General features: G+C 36.3%; 1 protein-coding gene across 4 annotated transcripts in view; it reads left to right on the forward strand.

Annotated features, from left to right (window-relative positions):
* Positions 1-16,848, forward strand: part of INPP4B (inositol polyphosphate-4-phosphatase type II B) — a 378,253-nt gene that overhangs the window by 165,995 nt on the left and 195,410 nt on the right. For all 4 annotated transcript variants that reach the window (XM_004588140.2, XM_058666822.1, XM_012927832.3 and 1 more), the window contains exon 9: positions 9,822-9,969. In XM_004588140.2, coding sequence (XP_004588197.2) covers positions 9,822-9,969 — 148 coding nt within the window. The remainder of the gene's footprint in view (positions 1-9,821; positions 9,970-16,848) is intronic.

Genomic DNA, 16,848 nt, shown 5'->3' on the forward strand with positions numbered 1-16,848 from the left:
GGTTATAGGGTACTATTCAGCTGTCTCGTGTCTTTTTTTTCTTCATATTTATATTTAGTAGCATATAGTATTCAAGCATGATTTTTACTGGGCTTCGTGAATTTTAGAATTTTAGGTTTATAACTCTAACAAGCCATATGTTAACAATTGAGGAACAAAACAGTTTTAGGAGGGGTGTGCAGAGAAATCTTCAATATCTTAGTGAGGAGTAACCGATCTTTGTGTCCTACCTAGTAGGGTATATGGGAGTCCAAATTGATTTTTCTTGTCTGTTCTAAGCTTTCCTTATTGGTCTCTGTCTGTCTATCTGATCTAATTTTGAGGGCTCTGGAGCAACCCAGATGGTCATTGCAAGAGAGGGTGGGGAGCTAAGCAAGGGCCAGAGAAGGCTCCCTTCCTGAGTCCTGAAGGAAGTTGACTGTTCTGTTTCTCACTTAAAATCAGCAAATCAGAATGACACAAGACTTATTCAAATTTTGTCAAGGAGATAATTACCTGTGGAATTCCAGCCCCCTCTCCCATTCATTTTGGAAAAATTGCAATTTTACAGAGCACTCCAGCCCGGAAGTCCTTCTATTACTGAACTAAATGTGAGGAACAAATGGGCCGGACCACAGTGTTTCTTTATCAAACCATTTTGAATGAGTTTCCACATGTCAGCAATGGTGGAATCCACAACAGCAGCTTCTCTTTGGCTGGATTAGTTATTAGTTAGCTTCTCTAAGTATACAATTATTCTTCATACTCTTTAAAGATGACTTTCATGCCGTACAGTGAGGGAGTGCTACTCTTTATATTCATTGAGGGTGTCTTCAACACGTGCGACTTCTGTACCTCGGTTAAGTTGGGATCTAAGCAAGGTGAGGGGGTGTGTTTCTGTCAGTCGTAATACATGCAGTTCATCCTACTTGGAGAAACTCTTCGTCTTTCCAAGACTTTTTTCTAAAGTAAGCATAAGCCATATAGTATGAGTCATGCATCACGTAAGGTACTAGATTATAAACTACTTAACATGAAACATTACAGCATCTTCTTTTTTCATTCTAGTCACATTACACATTACATTTCAAGAAGGACCAAATCATAAAAATATTCCATTATTTTAGAATTTTATTAATAACTTACTGATATTTTTTCTTTCATTACTAAGAGACAAAACTTTTCAGTGATGCCAAAGATGTACCTGAGAGATTAGGTAATTCAAATTTCACAAATAGCAAGGATTTGTAGCCTAGATGTGGGTTCAGTCTACTCACTGACACCCTCTTGAAAGGACAAATATGCAGAACTATCTGTCTTGAAACAGAAGTGATCACCAGCCAATGATGTGTTTCTCCAGTGATGTGCAACATGAATGCACACCTGGCCGCAGAAGGTGCCCAGAGCAGCTGGAAGCTCAGGAGCAAAGTGAACTTGTGCAGAGTCTTGGGAGATGATTTGTAACCTGTCTCCTGAACACATGAGGATCTTCAATACTAGAATACTGTATAATAGAATGCAGTAGCTCCTTACCAAACAGCTGTCAATATGTATATTTCATTTGTAGTTGGTACATGTAACAGAAAATATCACTTTAGGTCCAGAGCGGTAGCCTTGTGGCTAACGTCCAAGCCTTGCAAGCACTGGAGTCCCATGTGGGCACCAGTTTGTATCCTGAGTGCTCCATTTCCAATCCAACGTGCTTGTGGCCTGGGAAAGTAGTCAAGGATGAGACCCTGCTCCTGGCTCTTGGCTTCAGATCAGCTCTGCTGTGGCCACTGTGGCCCCTTGGGAAGTGAACCAACAGATGGTAGATCTTTTTCTCTGTCTCTTTTTCCCTGTAAATCTGACTTTCCTATAAAAATAAATAAATTAAAAAAAATCACTTCTCTGTGAGATAGATGTTCCATTTAAACAGGCTTAAAACAAAATAACTTAAACATTCCATTAAAATTACTATGAAATTCTTTAAGATTTTACTGTAAAAATGAAATATTTTCTACAATAACTTCTACAAATCGCAGATACAAAAAGCTAAACTATAGAATATAACTTCAGTGTTTAACCTGAGTACTTGTAATAAATCTGCATCCTGAAACGAGATAAAAGACTACACTTTGTCAGGCATCCTACAAGATATCTCAAGTTTAAACTCTGCAGCGTTTCTGTGTAGGGGCTGAGGAGGTATGTTCTTGGTATTTTCTGAAGTGTTGTGACAAAATGTCTTTTCACATTTCTTTGGAACATTTTTGAAATCAGTTAACTATAATTTCACAACTTAAGCAAAGTAACATCAAGTTTCAAAGCTATTTTTGTTTTGCTGTTGCTGGACCCTATCCAACAAAGATGAGCAAACTTTTTTTTTTTAATTGAAAGAGAGAGAGAGTGAGAGAATCGTCCATCTGCTGAATCACTCTTGTGATGCCTTTCATGGCCACAGATGGAGCAACCTGAGGCTGGGAGCCAGGAGCTTCTCCCATGTTTTCCACATAGATGCTAGGGCCCCAATCTCTGGGCCATTCTCAGCTGATTTTCTCACCCATTAGCAGTGAAGCAGCCGGGGACCTAAACTGGTGGTCATATTGGTTGCCAGTACCACAGGCAGAGGATTAGCCAGCTATGCCACACTATGAAATTGCCTTTTTTGTTTTAATTTTAAGAGTTTAATTTTATGTTTAATGTATTTTTAACATTTTTTGCTTAAATTCTTGTTAAAAAATTGTGTTCTGCCACATTCTACTAGGGTACTTAAAAATTCACATGAAAATGAATTAAAATCTAAGTCTTATATTGACCCTTAAAATTTGACCCTTAAAATTTAAATGCTGGGCCCAGCAGCGTGGCCTAGTGGCTAAAGTCCTCGCCTTGAACGCCCCGGGATCCCATATGAGCGCCGGTTTTAATCCCGGCAACTCCACTTCCCATCCAGCTTCCTGCTTGTGGCCTGGGAAAGCAGTTGAGGACGGCCCAAAGCCTTGGGACCCTGCACCTGCATGGGAGACCCGGAAGAGGTTATGCACTAAATAGCAGATTGTTAAAATTGTAAGTGTTATTAAAGGATTATACCATCTCAATAATATGGGGGAAATGATGGGAGGGAGGGTGAAAGGAGAGTAGGTGGGAGGAATCACTATACAGACAAAACTGCCTCACAGAAATAATAAAAATCAATCTCCAGCTATGGAACAAACAGTAAAAAATAAATACATCTAAATAAAAACAACTAAAAATAAAGTTCATATGAATGCATATTTTGAAGAAGCTGAATAGATTGTTAAGTTCATGAACTTTTTGAAGTATTCTTACATTGTAAATATTTGTTGTTTTTTACAATGCTATAGGCTGAATTAGACAGTAGAATAACATTTTCATCACTATCCCATCAATGACAAAATATTTTTAATGATATTAAAGAGTATTCCCTTCCTCACTCATTCATTCATTAACTCATTTGTTTATTTGAGAAAGAGAATTTCCTATCCAAATGCCCATGACAGTTGGACCAAGCTAAGTGTAAGCTGGAGGCAAGGAACTCAGTCTGTCTCCCATGCTGGTGGTTGGGCTTCCCTACTTGAGCCCTCTAAGGATCTGGAATCAGGAGCAGAGCAGGAACTTGATCACAAGTATTGGATGCTGGCATCCCAAGCATTGTCATAAGTGTATATTGAACACTCATCTGTCTTGCACGTGCTGAGTCTTGAATAAATGTCCAGCTAACCCCAAATCCACGAGATTCTTTCTAAACCCCACCCCATCCACCTTTGTTCTTTTCATTCATGTGAGAATTCAGCAATTGCCTTGTCAAATGTCAGAGGATTGTTGTAACAATATGCTGTCTTTTACCTATACTAATTTGCATAGCTTTTGCAGATGTGTTAGCTGTTCTTTATCTTTGAAATCTGTAGTCATTTTAGCTTAAAACAATTGGCCCATATCCCTTTAACCTTCCAAATTTTTAAAACAGGTATGATGTATTCCATTCTCTTTAAACTAGCATATTTAGGAGGTTAAATGTCCTCACTGGTCACTAATAACAAAACGCAAATGTCTTTAAATTCTTCAGTGTTCTTTATGTTGTAGGTTTATCTCCTCTCCTACATATTTTAGATAAATAGGGGACAATATTAAAAGCAATAGGATCATACATAGAATTAACGTTCTGAACAAGTGTGTGAATAGTTTTCCATGGTGCTCAATTTTGCCTCTATCGTAATGCCTCTGCACTCTGGTAAAAAGAGGGAGGTTAGTTATGTCCTTCTCCCTTATGTTGCCCTTTATCAATGAAGACAGATGTTGGTGCTATGACTGTTCTCTCCATATGGAAAGTAATGATGGGAAACAACTGAGAGACAAGACCTTGACTTAAACAGTTGGATCCCTCCCTTCACAAAATAACATTCTGAGGAGGACAAGGACTAGTCAACAGACAACTGCTGTGTGACTGACAAAAACTATGATGGAGATTGCAGCAAATGGTCAGAGAGGTGGGAAAGAGGTGGTAGAGGAAATGGCAAGTTCTCTGGAAGGGTTACTGTCCAAACCCAGTTTATAGGAAGAGTACAAGCAGTTGGTGGAGTCAAGGGCTCGTTTTAGATACAGGGAATGTCTGGAGCAGAGGTGTACTAATAGAAACTTGATGTCTCAGCATGAAAGAACAATCAGACTTTGGCTTTTCTGATGTGTGTGTCCTTTATCGACTGAAACAAAATGAGCAAAGCTGAAATAAATCCTTTGAGCACCCATGACGTAAACCCACATTCTTCAGTCCAAATTCACCAGTTATCACTACTCAAACACAATATTAGTTATATCTTTTATTGTTATTTCTACAGTAGTTCTCTTTATTCTTTCCTTGGAATAGAAGATGGAAGGCCAAGAGCTTATGTGTTTGGCTGAATGAGGGAAGCAGCACTTGGTCAAACGTAGCATGTGTGTTATGTCATTGCATTCATTGTTTCTTTTTGGCCCTAAAAACTGAAACACAATTTGACTCTCATAAGAAAATCTAGAGAAATGTTACTAAAAATTTCTTAGATATTTATGTTTTCAAAGTCCTAGTTTTAAAATGTAATATCCCTGTGCTGCACTTTGGAGCTCCACTCACATATTCTTGCCCAGCCTTTTCTACATCTGTGCTTAGCATAATGTTTTCATAATTTCTGTGTAGGTTTTCTAGTTCTCATCCAATCTCAAAAAGCTCCAACTTCATGTAAGAAATATGTGAATCTAATATAGTTGCAAACACAAATGAGAGAATGTGAGCATCTAACTGGATTGCAGAGTTACAATTAGTACATGTAAGACAGTATTTGGAGAGTAGGCAATGCATGTACATTCAGCTGAGTAATTAAACAATCATACGACTGCATAATTAAAACTACAGAGTGAATGGATTCCCTACAAGATTCTGCATCACATTAAAAGAATGATTTTCTAAGTCCTGAAGCCAATAAAGTCAGTTTCCATTTGAATATAAAATTTCTAGTACATCCTGAAAGCAAGAAATGTATGCAGATAATCACAGTCAAGAATTCTCTGGGGGAAATAGAGAAAAGATCCTCTGATGAAATAAGTGTTATAAGCAAGTCTGCTGGAGTAAAATTCTTTATTTCCTTATGTTCTTATCCAATCACAAATTGATAACTCCTCTCATATCTTTGTTCTATAGAAACAGAGAACTGACCCCGCAGTGTCTCTCTGATTTATCGCTTCTGCCTCAGGTTGCTTGAGCAGAAATCTTATTTTGTGTGTGTGTTCCTTATTTTTTTTCTCTCTTGAATATTTCTTTGGCATATATACTTTGGTTAACTCAGAATTGCAACAGCTTGGCTTTTACAATTGCTGAATCCCCTGGAAAAGCAGGTGGCATACTAGCTGGTTAGACATTTTTTTTTTAACAAAGCCTCAGGAAACTAATGTAGAAATCTGAGTTGTATGGCATATTTGAAGAGAAAAAAAGTTATCATTTACTTTCTGTCTTTGCATTCTTCTCAGGTGATGGACCCCGGGAGAATTAATCAGCTGATTTTAATTGTGTTATTAAAAATATCCCCACTATAATTCTCTTGGTACTATCTGTCACATGATACTTTTAGCAATTATTCTGGTCAGAGCAGTGAAACAATGAAGATGAGAATATATAGGAAGTTGTATTTTTATAAGAACTTGTGGAAGTCAGGGCTGTGATGTATCAGGCTAGACCTCAGCTTGGAATGCCAGCATTTCATATGCATGCAGGTTTGAGTCTTGGCTGCTCCACTTCTAATACAACTCCTTGCGAATGTATCTGGGAAAGCAGCAAGAAGATGGCTCAAGTGCTTGGGCCCCTGAACCCATGTAGGAGATACAGAAGCTCCTAATGCCTGACTTTAGCCTGGCCCAGCTCCAGTTATTGCATCCACTTGGGGACTGAACCAGTTGATATCAGATGCCTCTCTCTCTTAGTCTTTCCCTCTCTCTCTCTGTATCATTGCCTTTCAAATAAACATAAGCATTAATAACACTTTTAATAGATGTCATATATTTCTTGTTATTGGTTAAGCCTGTTGTATGGTCAGAAAATCTTCTACCTGAATAAACACTTGGTACAGTGGAGGTTGAAAGTTCAAAGTCAATTACAGTGTCATTTTCTCTTACAGAGCAGGAGCATGTGTGCCAAATCGTTAAAGCTGCATCTCTATGGGCAGAGGCATTTAAGAAAACTTAGTAAATGATCATCATGGGTGACCCATTGCTCAGCATTTGATGCCTCAGCACCCTTTCTTTCTTTTATGTGAGGATAAAACTTCCCACCATGACCCCAGCAAGAATCTTGCATTGAGAATATCGTATGTGCTATTTTTGAAACTAGTGCAACAATAGTATTATAGTAAAAGACCAAACCACATTTCTTCATTTTGAAAGATATGATACATTACAGAGTCTGTAGGTGCCTTTATTTCAGACATAGTAGTTGTCCAATATGGGATGCTGTTGAATCATATTGATTTGCAAAATGATTCCACTGAGATACTGCATTTACGTACTGATAAATCATATACATGATTTAATACTAACATGTGGAGATTTAAGACTCTCAATAGTTCAGAATTCATAATCTAAAAGATTATAAGATAGTTTATTAGTATGTTTTCTATAATTAGGCTGCCTGCTCTCTTTCTTATGTGTCCCACATGTTTCATTTAAAAAGAGCAGTATTTCCATAGAGTCTTTGTGTGATGTTCGTCTTGTAATTAGAAAAGAGTAGTAGAGCTCATTAATCAAATTAGCATCTATTTCAGCCTCACCTATTGTAACAAATATTTAATTCAAGTTTATTAAGCATTAAAACAAAAAGGATTTAAGAACTTGTTGGGAATTAAAAATGGGAAAGAAAAAGATGATATATTCTATGACATAATTCAAAATAAATTTTCTTTAAAAAATATTTATTTGCTTGAAAAGCAGAGAGAGGGGAAGGAAGAAAGGAAGAACTAGCTTTCATCTTCTGTTGCATACCCCACACGACATCAGTAGTCCAGGCTGGACCTGCCCAAAGCCAGTAGCAAGAAGCTCCACTCCAGTCTCCTACATGGATAGCAGGACCTGGAAAAACTTGAGCCAGCTTCTGCTGTCTTCCCAGGCACATTAGCAGGAAATTAGGTTGGAATCAGAGTAGCCAGGGCTTGAACCACCACAAGTGGTGGCTTCACTTGCCGTGCCACAATGCTAGCACCTCAGAATACAAATTTTTTTTTAAGAAAAATATTTACTAATGTACAAAAAGGAAAGAAAAGTATCTGAGAATTTTAGTGTTATTTGCACATTGAAACATGTTGTGTTGCTTTGCAAAAAAATGTAGCTAGAAAAGTAAACATGTACATGGAGTTAGTAGTTGAATAAGTACTTAGGAGAAATTTAGACATTTTGAATAAGTTATTTTACCATTAAAAGATACATTGACTCATCACTCATGAATTCATGAGATTACATATATGATTGAACGGATTGACTATGTTGCATTCAGTGTGTACTTAGATTATTTTCTAACTTTAGAGAAAGGACGATACAGTGGTAGTGAAATTCTTTTATTTTTGAAAAATCTGTTAAACAAGAAAGAAGTTTGGGGTTTTTAAATTGAGTGGTTATAGAGTTTTGAATTTCAATGAAATAAAACAAATATGAATGTCATATGCATCTGATATAATTGATAAAATGTAAAAGCATGCTTACATTCAAAGCATGACCTTTGGACATTAAACTATAGGTTTTAAAAATATTTTCTCTCAGCTCACTAGGGATACTTTGTTTTCTTCTGGATAATTTGCCCTATCGGGCCGTAAGCACTTTGTTTTATTCTTGGCAGAGAGTATGTAACTGGATTGGGAAGTTTGTATCCAGTGGCTGAAGGATGAGGATGTTTGGAATTAAAGTTTTGGATGTGGCATAAATATTTGCAATTTAATATTCAGAGTGTCCCCTTAAGGGGTTCTGATAGTGGAAGAATGCAAGAATTGATCTGCATTTCAGTATTCAAAAAGACATGTTTCCCCAGCAGGGAAGGAAGTATGTTGGCATTGTTGAACCCTATAGTATTAGAAAGGCATTTTTCACCTTGCATATTTATAATACCTGACTTGTCTTCCATGCTCAATGTTACTTGAAGTCTTACACTGACTTTAGAATCAACTATCATTTTTAATCACCTTTAATTGTAAATTGGAGGCAACTAACCATAGATAACTGATGTGATATTTTATTGCCAGTTAAGCTTTAGTATGAGCATAAGAAAGGAATTCATTGTCTGACATCAATGGAAATAAAAAATAGGACTTGCAGTTGTGGAAAGCATGCTGTCATTCTGAAGCACTTTCGTTGAGTGTTGGAATATTTGAATACCTGGTCTTATTGCTTTTCTCTTAATCGTTGCTCACCTACAGTAAACAAAATTTCTTTACAGCGTCCCTGTCTGGGTTCTGTAACACACAGTTTGAAGAAAATCTCTGGATTGATTAACAGCATAATATTGTGATTTTAATGCATATTAAGCAGAAGAGTGAACATTTGCTAATATTTAAGAAAGGGTTTTTAGTAGTAAGACATTTTGAAATTTCTGAAATGATCACCATTGATGTATATTGGTAAAGTTAACTAAGATGATAAGAAGAAATTCAGAAATGTAGTTGTTAAAATGTATGTTGTGTGTATATATTTATATTTTCACCCATATTTATAGATACAGGTACCTATAAAATCTTTAGACGAGGGAATAATGAAAGTAAATTAAATAGTCACACTCATGAATTAAATATTGATTCTATTTTTCCCTAAACTGAACAAAGATGGTATTTCCCCCAAAATGACTGAAAGAGATAAGATGTAAAAGTCCTAGGGTCAGCCTAGTGGTGTTAATCCCACATCCTGCATCGGAGTGCCTAGATTCAAGTCCTGTGATTTCAATCCATATTGCTGCTAATCCACTCCTAGGTAGGCAGGAAATGATGATTCTAATCTTTAACTCTCTGTCATTTATGTGGGAGATCGAAATGAAGTCCTTTGCTCCTGATTATGTCCAGTCCTGGTTATTGAAGGCATACGTGAGGTCAGACCATGAATGGAAGAACACTTTCTCTCTCTGTTTTTTAAATCTGCCTCTCAAATAAGTAAAAATAAACTTAAGAAATAAAATTCTCAGACTTCAATGCACTGCTGATTTCTCATAAGGAATACGTTTTTGATCAAATAAAATCATAATGCTATATTTAAATTACCATATAGTTTTATGATTTTGCTGATTGAGTATCACCAGATGTGCCTTTATTTCATTTAAAATTTGACTTTTCCCCTTTTTTCTCTCATCCCAGTATTAAAGAATCCAGTGTGTAAACTATATAGATTTCCGACATCTGACAATAAGTGGATGCGAATCCGGGAGCAAATGTCAGAGAGTGTACTTTCTTTTCACATTCCTAAGGAATTGATTTCCCTTCACATAAAAGAAGATTTGTGTAGGTAAGAGAAAATAATTTGTTATTGTCTCATATTTACTCTGGTGTCTCCTTTTAAAATCCTTAATAAAATATATATATTTATATTTATCATATACGATATGTTTTAAAATATATATACATTGTGGTGTAATGGATTGAGCTACCACGTGCAATGCTGGCATCTCACATGGGTGTTTGTTCAATACCTAGCTCATTCACTTCCAATCCAGTTCCCTGGTAAAGCAGCAGATAATATTCCCAATTCCTTAGGTTCCTGCCCCTTTTAGAATAGCTACAGGAGGCTCCTGAATTCTGGCTTCAGCCTGGCGCAGTGTTGGCCTTTGCAATCATTTGGGGAGTGAACCAGTAGATATAAAATCTCCTTCTATCTTTCATCCCCTCTCTGCAACCCTGCCTTTCCATAAGTAAAATAAATCATAAAAATGTAAACTTTGTAAAATGGTTAAATAAAGGCATAAAACATGCATTGCTAATATGCTTATTAACATAGTTTCCTAAATTTAATTTTTAGGTATGAAGATAATTAAAAGCTTATCCTGCACTATTCACTTTGGGGCCACTAGACACTTGAAATGTGATTAGTCGAACTTGAGATGATCTATAAGTGTGAAGTGTACACAACAGATCTAGAGTTATTAATATACACATATATGTACTGAATTAATAATGACTTGTTAACACTTGAAATGTATTAAGAAATTACTGGTGCAATTAATGTCACCTGTTTTCTATTTTGCTTCATATGACTACTAGAAAATTGTAAGTTACTTAGTGATTTTCATTTGTGACTTGAATTATGTATTTCTTTAGGTCAGTTTGGTATCTGAGTAGCTTGAACTTTGACCTAGAAGTAGTTCTTGTGTCTTCACCTTACTTTTATGGACACTGCTCCTGTCAGCAATTCATATTTGACTCTGCTGTGTAATACTCATTTCTAGTAACAGGCTCATATATATTGTGATCTAAAACCGGTTTGAAATAATGAGAAAAATATGCTGTGCTCATGGATGATATTGCTAGAATAAGATGGAAGGATTTCAGAGCTGATTGGTTAAGAAGACCTCTGAACCATAACTAATCAAATTACTTGCCTCTCTGGCTTTTAAACAAATCTCTCATGGTTTTTAAAATGTTGAATGCCAAGTATGCAACTATGCCAATACCACGAAGGCTCTGAATCTGAGGGAATCCATGTGATCTAAAGTACTGAGTATGCCATGGGTAGGACAGGTAAAATCTGGCAAATATTAACTGAATTGGTTAGAGCAGGAATAACTTCACAGATGGTGTATATGTGAGTGAGGAGGACATAAATGTTAATTTTAGGAAATAATATACAGGAAACAGGATCATTAGAAAATAATATGTATATAGGGAAATAAAGATTAAAAGGGGGATGAGTGTTTGATAATAGAATGAGGAAAATTGGGCCTTAAAAACCAGACAACCAATATTGAAACAGACCTGGAGCCACTGTAACATATGCAGGAATGTAAATAGACTATGTAGCAATCAGATGCAAGAAGGGATCCATAACACAAATGATTCTCAAGTTAGGTTGTCTGTGTTATCCTTACCTATAGCTAGTGCGGTGGATGGCTCATGAATATGAGTCTCCTGGAAGGATAGTAGAGCTTAAGAACTTGTGTTGGGTTAGAAAAATGAAGGCTTTGATTTCTGAAAGTCATAGGAGAGTTGTTACCTTCATTACAGCTGCATTCTAGGTCATTGGACCCTAAGAAGCAGTCCTACCTGAACCATGTAAAGTTCAATGTTTCAACCTGAGGGCAGAGGAAATGGCCTGTTTTTCCCACAGGTTATGGAATAAGGGAGGAATGTGAGCCAAGAAGTACAGATTGGAGATGCCAGGCAAGACCTTATAAATTATCAAACAGTGAAACACAGAGGAGGAATTAATACATGAAATAGATTTAAGCAGCTATACCCTGAAGTGACACTTTAATAGCTGCATCTCACAACATTAGCCAGTCCTTAATTTTCATAATAATATCTATAAAGACATGGAAAATGATGGCACTTATGCAAATCATCGAAATGTATTTATATGTTGTTATATTATTTAACATAATATTTTTAGGCCAGTATTTTCACATTGAAAATACAAAACAAAACAAGTATCAGGGAGAAATTAAGAAGAAAGACCTGTATCTCTAATTTGTCTTTCATCATTAATTTGAAAGCATCTTAAGGCTGAGCAGCTGTCCTTCTGGGGCCGTCATCTGAAGTGCTGCTTCAGCCCTGCCTCCACCTGCACAGCACTGGTAGCTCTTGATGTCTATACGCTGACAGAAAATCCTAGCAAGAAATCATGAGTGTGAAATAAGGCAAAGGAGATGGATGGTTAGGCCAGCGAATGTTCGTAAGCAGAATCACTGTAACTATTTTAAAAATTTTTAACACACCAAAATGGTTATCGCCTGATGGCCTAATCACGTAGTCTTATCATCTCTCTTTCTCTCTCTTTTAATGCTAAGAAAATGTAACTGAAAGAAAAACCTGATTGTAGATGCATGATTCCTCTAACAGTTCAAACTGTTGTCAGTACAATGTGTCCAGTGTTGAATGCTTGACTTTGAGTCCCAGTCCTGATTTAAGCTACCTACAAATACAGAACTGGGCAAGTGGCGATTGTAACTCAATTAATTGCGTGTCTGTTATCCATGTCAGAAACCTGAATTAAGTTCCCAGTTTTCAGTTTATCTTGATACTATATGGTATTGGAAACATATGAGGAGTGAGCCAGCACATGTGAGCTGCTTCTCTTGCTCTCCCATCCTTCCTTTCCTACTCTCTCTTCACGTCTCTCTTCTCTCTCTCCCTTTGTACCTTCATCTGCTTATCAAATTAAAACCAGGGTCGGTGGACAGTTTTGTTGGATAAATAGGAACAAAGACCCAGAAGATGATGCTGCACCATCATAGAACAAACTGAGCACTAGGATTGCTTTAAAAAAATCAAAATTCTTTCTTATGAAACCAAACTATATAAAACCTTGATTGTGAAAATTGGCTAAGGATTATCATGACCAGACTGTTCTATATAACTATGTCTTTAGTGCCTTTTCTGCAAGTTCCCCCGTCATTTGAAGGTGTTACAAGTCTCAACACTGATCCTTTAGATTTTTATTTAGAAGAAAAAAACTATGCAAAAATTCAGAAGAGGCAGAAGGAAATAACTGTAGAAAATATAGACTATGCCAGTAGATGATAAGTCTGATTAAACCCAAATCAAAAATTTTTAAGGAAAAAAATCTAAGGGGGAAAGGCCAATCAGGGAGAGATAATGGAGAAAAAAATGAAATTTAAAAATACAGCTGCCAAATTAAATGTACAGAGATAACACGAAGAATTGGACACTAAGAACCTGTACCAGCAATGTAGAAGACAGGGATAATACGCCATTTTCAAATGCTAAACACAGATGGAAAAAGGTTTAAAACAATGGGTCAGAAGATGCACCATGAGCACGCCGGAGAGCTGGAAGCCACAACATAATGTGTAGGGAGAAGAGCAGTTACTGAAAAGCCTGAAAGAAAAGAGTGAATAGGTAGCTGAGACTGCAGGTTTGTTTTTTCCCTTTCCAAGCTAAGTCAGGCTAATCTACTTTCTGTGGAACTAAATGCTAGAAACCAACAGAACAGCTATCGCTTGCTGAGAGGAGAAGGCTGTGAACCCAAATTATTAAATAGAGTCATGTTATGAAATTTTATGACTAAAACAGTGGCAATATATGCTTAAATATTCAGGAGTGAAGAAAATATCACCCATGAAACTTTTTTGAATCATGGATTAAAGATCTATTGATGCCATTCATTACAGGAGATAATTTAAGTAAAGAGCTATATTTTCAATAAAATGCAAATCAATACAAAATCATAACATATAGTAATATAGCTTAGGGTAATTTAAGCCATTGAATTAAGTATTTAAAGTGGTGAGTGTGTTTCTGTAAGATAAACTGATACATTTTTCTTGGATGGAATCTCCAGATTAGATGAAGTTTCACTTTGAAGTCCTTTTCTCAGTTGTGCTACTTTTATTCAAACATGTAAAGGGTTTTACAAGCCCCATGTTCCCTTATGATATGAAACAAAGGTACTGTATTCTCTTGTTTGATGAAAATTACATGTTTTATAGTGTTGTTATCTTTTAGTACTTACAAGTGGTTCAGTGCTTCAATTTATTTGCTTAAAAATTTGCTCTGAAAGAATTAAGAAGCCTGTGTGTTTTCTTAGGAAAAGCAATTCTCTGGGCAACTTTATATCATGACCATTTGCACTGTTAAAATGTCTGTGATCTGAACTTTTAATACATATGTTAGTGAGATGTGTCATTTTTTGGTAGTGAGTAATAAGCAGATATAAATTGTGTATCTGTTCATATTCAGTTCTGGATAAGAAAATAGGACTATAAATGCAAGTGTGTGTGTTTAGAAGAAAAGAATCAATACAGACCTATGATTTCTGATTCAGCTGTATTATGTACCAGGAAAAACAATTATTTAAAGACACAGCAAATAAATAGTTTTGTCTTGCCAGGTGTATGTTACTACTTAGATCTGCCATTGTTGCACAAAAGCAGTCACAGATGATACTTAAGTAAATATTTATAGCAGCATTTCAATAAAATCATGTATAAAAGCAGACCTTTCTTTTTACTTATCACAAGAAAGAATTTGCTCTCCTGTAAGTCTTCCATATCTGTGAAGTTTGGATTTTGAAAAATGTCTACTTTCTTTCATGGTAATTGGATTCTTTCAATCTACTTTTTCATCCCAACTTTGAATTTTTATTATGAATTGATGGGAATCCACTGTCAATATAAAATAGGTATGTTTCCATCTCCTATAAATTAAATGCGACAGAAGTATGCCTATTTTGTCAAGGGAGTTGAAAATTGAAAATTGAAGCGAATACTAGGATTGATAAAAGGTCTATAAACCTGCAGATACAATGAGTTTAAAGGGTGAAGGGAGATGTCAGCTAAGAAAGAGGATTAAAGGAAATGTTAGACATGTGAGAGTACTCTAAAAAGTTTCTAGAAAATACGAATAAAATATAAATTGGGTAGGTATTTTGCTCAGTGTTTGAAACACCACAAGGGACACTTACACTCAATATCGGATTATTGGACTCAAGTCACAGTTTTCCTATAGATTGCGGCTTCCTGCTGAAAAAGCAACAGGTGGTGACTCAGATACTTGAGACTCTGCCACCAAAGTGGAGACTTAGATTGAGTTACAGATTACCAGCTTCACTTCTGCACAGCAAAGGAAGCAATGAATAAAACAAAAAAGCAACCAACAGAGTGTGAGGAAATATTTTCACACTACACAATAGACAAGGGACTAATATCTGGAATATACAAAGAACTCCAGAATAACCATAACAGGAAAACTAACAAATTAGTGAAGAAATGCGTGAATGAAATGAGCAGACACTTTTCAAAGGAACAAATCCAAATGACTAACAGACATATAAAAAAAATGCTCAAACTCCCTAGCAATAATGGTAATTCAAATAAAAACAGCACTGAGATTCCACTTAAATGCAGTGAGAATGGCCCACGTACAGAAAACTACTAACAACACCTGCTGGCAAGGATCTGGGGGAAAAAGTACCCCTACTTCACTGCTGGTGGGATTGCAGGCTAGTGCAGTCACTATGGAAGTCAATATGGAGAATACTCAGGCAACTGAAAACTCACCTGCCATATGACCCAACAATCCCACTCCTGGGAATATATCCAAAGAATCTGATGCATTAGAAAGCAACATGTACCCCTGTATCATTGCAACACAATCAGTGACTGTGAAAATATGGAAGCATCCTAAATGCCTATCGACAGAAGATGGTATAAATAAACTGTTTTTCATCTACTCTAAGGAATACTACTCAGGTATTAAAAAGAATGAAACACGGTCATTTGCACCTAAATTGGCCAAACTCAAGACCATTATGCTAAGGGAAATGAGCCAATCCCAAAAGGTTAAATATCACATGTTTTCTCTACTATAGGATAAAGACCATAGGTTGGAACAGCTTCTCATTCATCACTAATTTTAAGAGATTGTGCCCTGGTGAAGCTCAGTGCTAACATAGCTAGGGGTTGTTTTGCTCATCTTCTCAGGGAAGGTTCTTTTCTTATTTCAAATTGAAGCTTTCTGGTGTTAAATTTCATTTTTTGTGAACTTTATCTTTTTGTACTTCCTAGTTATTTTTATCTATCTCAATATGTTCTTGTGATTGATTAATCAGCCATCCGTAATAGAGTGATTGCTTGTAAACGCGTGAGATGGTTAATGTCCCTTTCAGCACTATTTTTGCTATCTCATGAGTAATGATGCTCTAGCTTTCTTGTAATTTCCATAGTACATCATGGGTCATACATTGGCACCTATTCCTCCATGAAGGTGTTTTATTTCCTTTTTCATCACTGTAGCGGTGATAAAAGTTTGTTATTTTTCTCCCTGTTGGGGACTATGTTCACTAGCTATGTATTTAAGGGAATGCACAATGGAAGTATAGAGGAGACTGAAGCGGAGACAAAGCACAGTATCTGTCTATGCGTACAGATCAAGGATGGACTCCAAGCGAAATGGTTGAAGCTGTCCTGACAGTAGGATGTTGGACTTTCCAACAATGCCCATGCCTACATTGTTGGGAGACATTTTAATGGTAGCATGACGGACTTATGACTGATCATGAAGGACACATAAAACTAGAAGGGAAATCAGTGGGAAGGGGAGAGTGCTTAGGGAAGAGAAAGGGAAATCCCAGTGCCTATTAAACTTATCATAAAACAGTTTTTTAAAAAGTTAAAAATTAAAAATAAAAATAAATAAAAGATTACAAGCTTCA

Source organism: Ochotona princeps, chromosome 7, assembly GCF_030435755.1.
Source record: "Ochotona princeps isolate mOchPri1 chromosome 7, mOchPri1.hap1, whole genome shotgun sequence".
In the NCBI taxonomy this organism is placed as follows: domain Eukaryota; kingdom Metazoa; phylum Chordata; class Mammalia; order Lagomorpha; family Ochotonidae; genus Ochotona; species Ochotona princeps.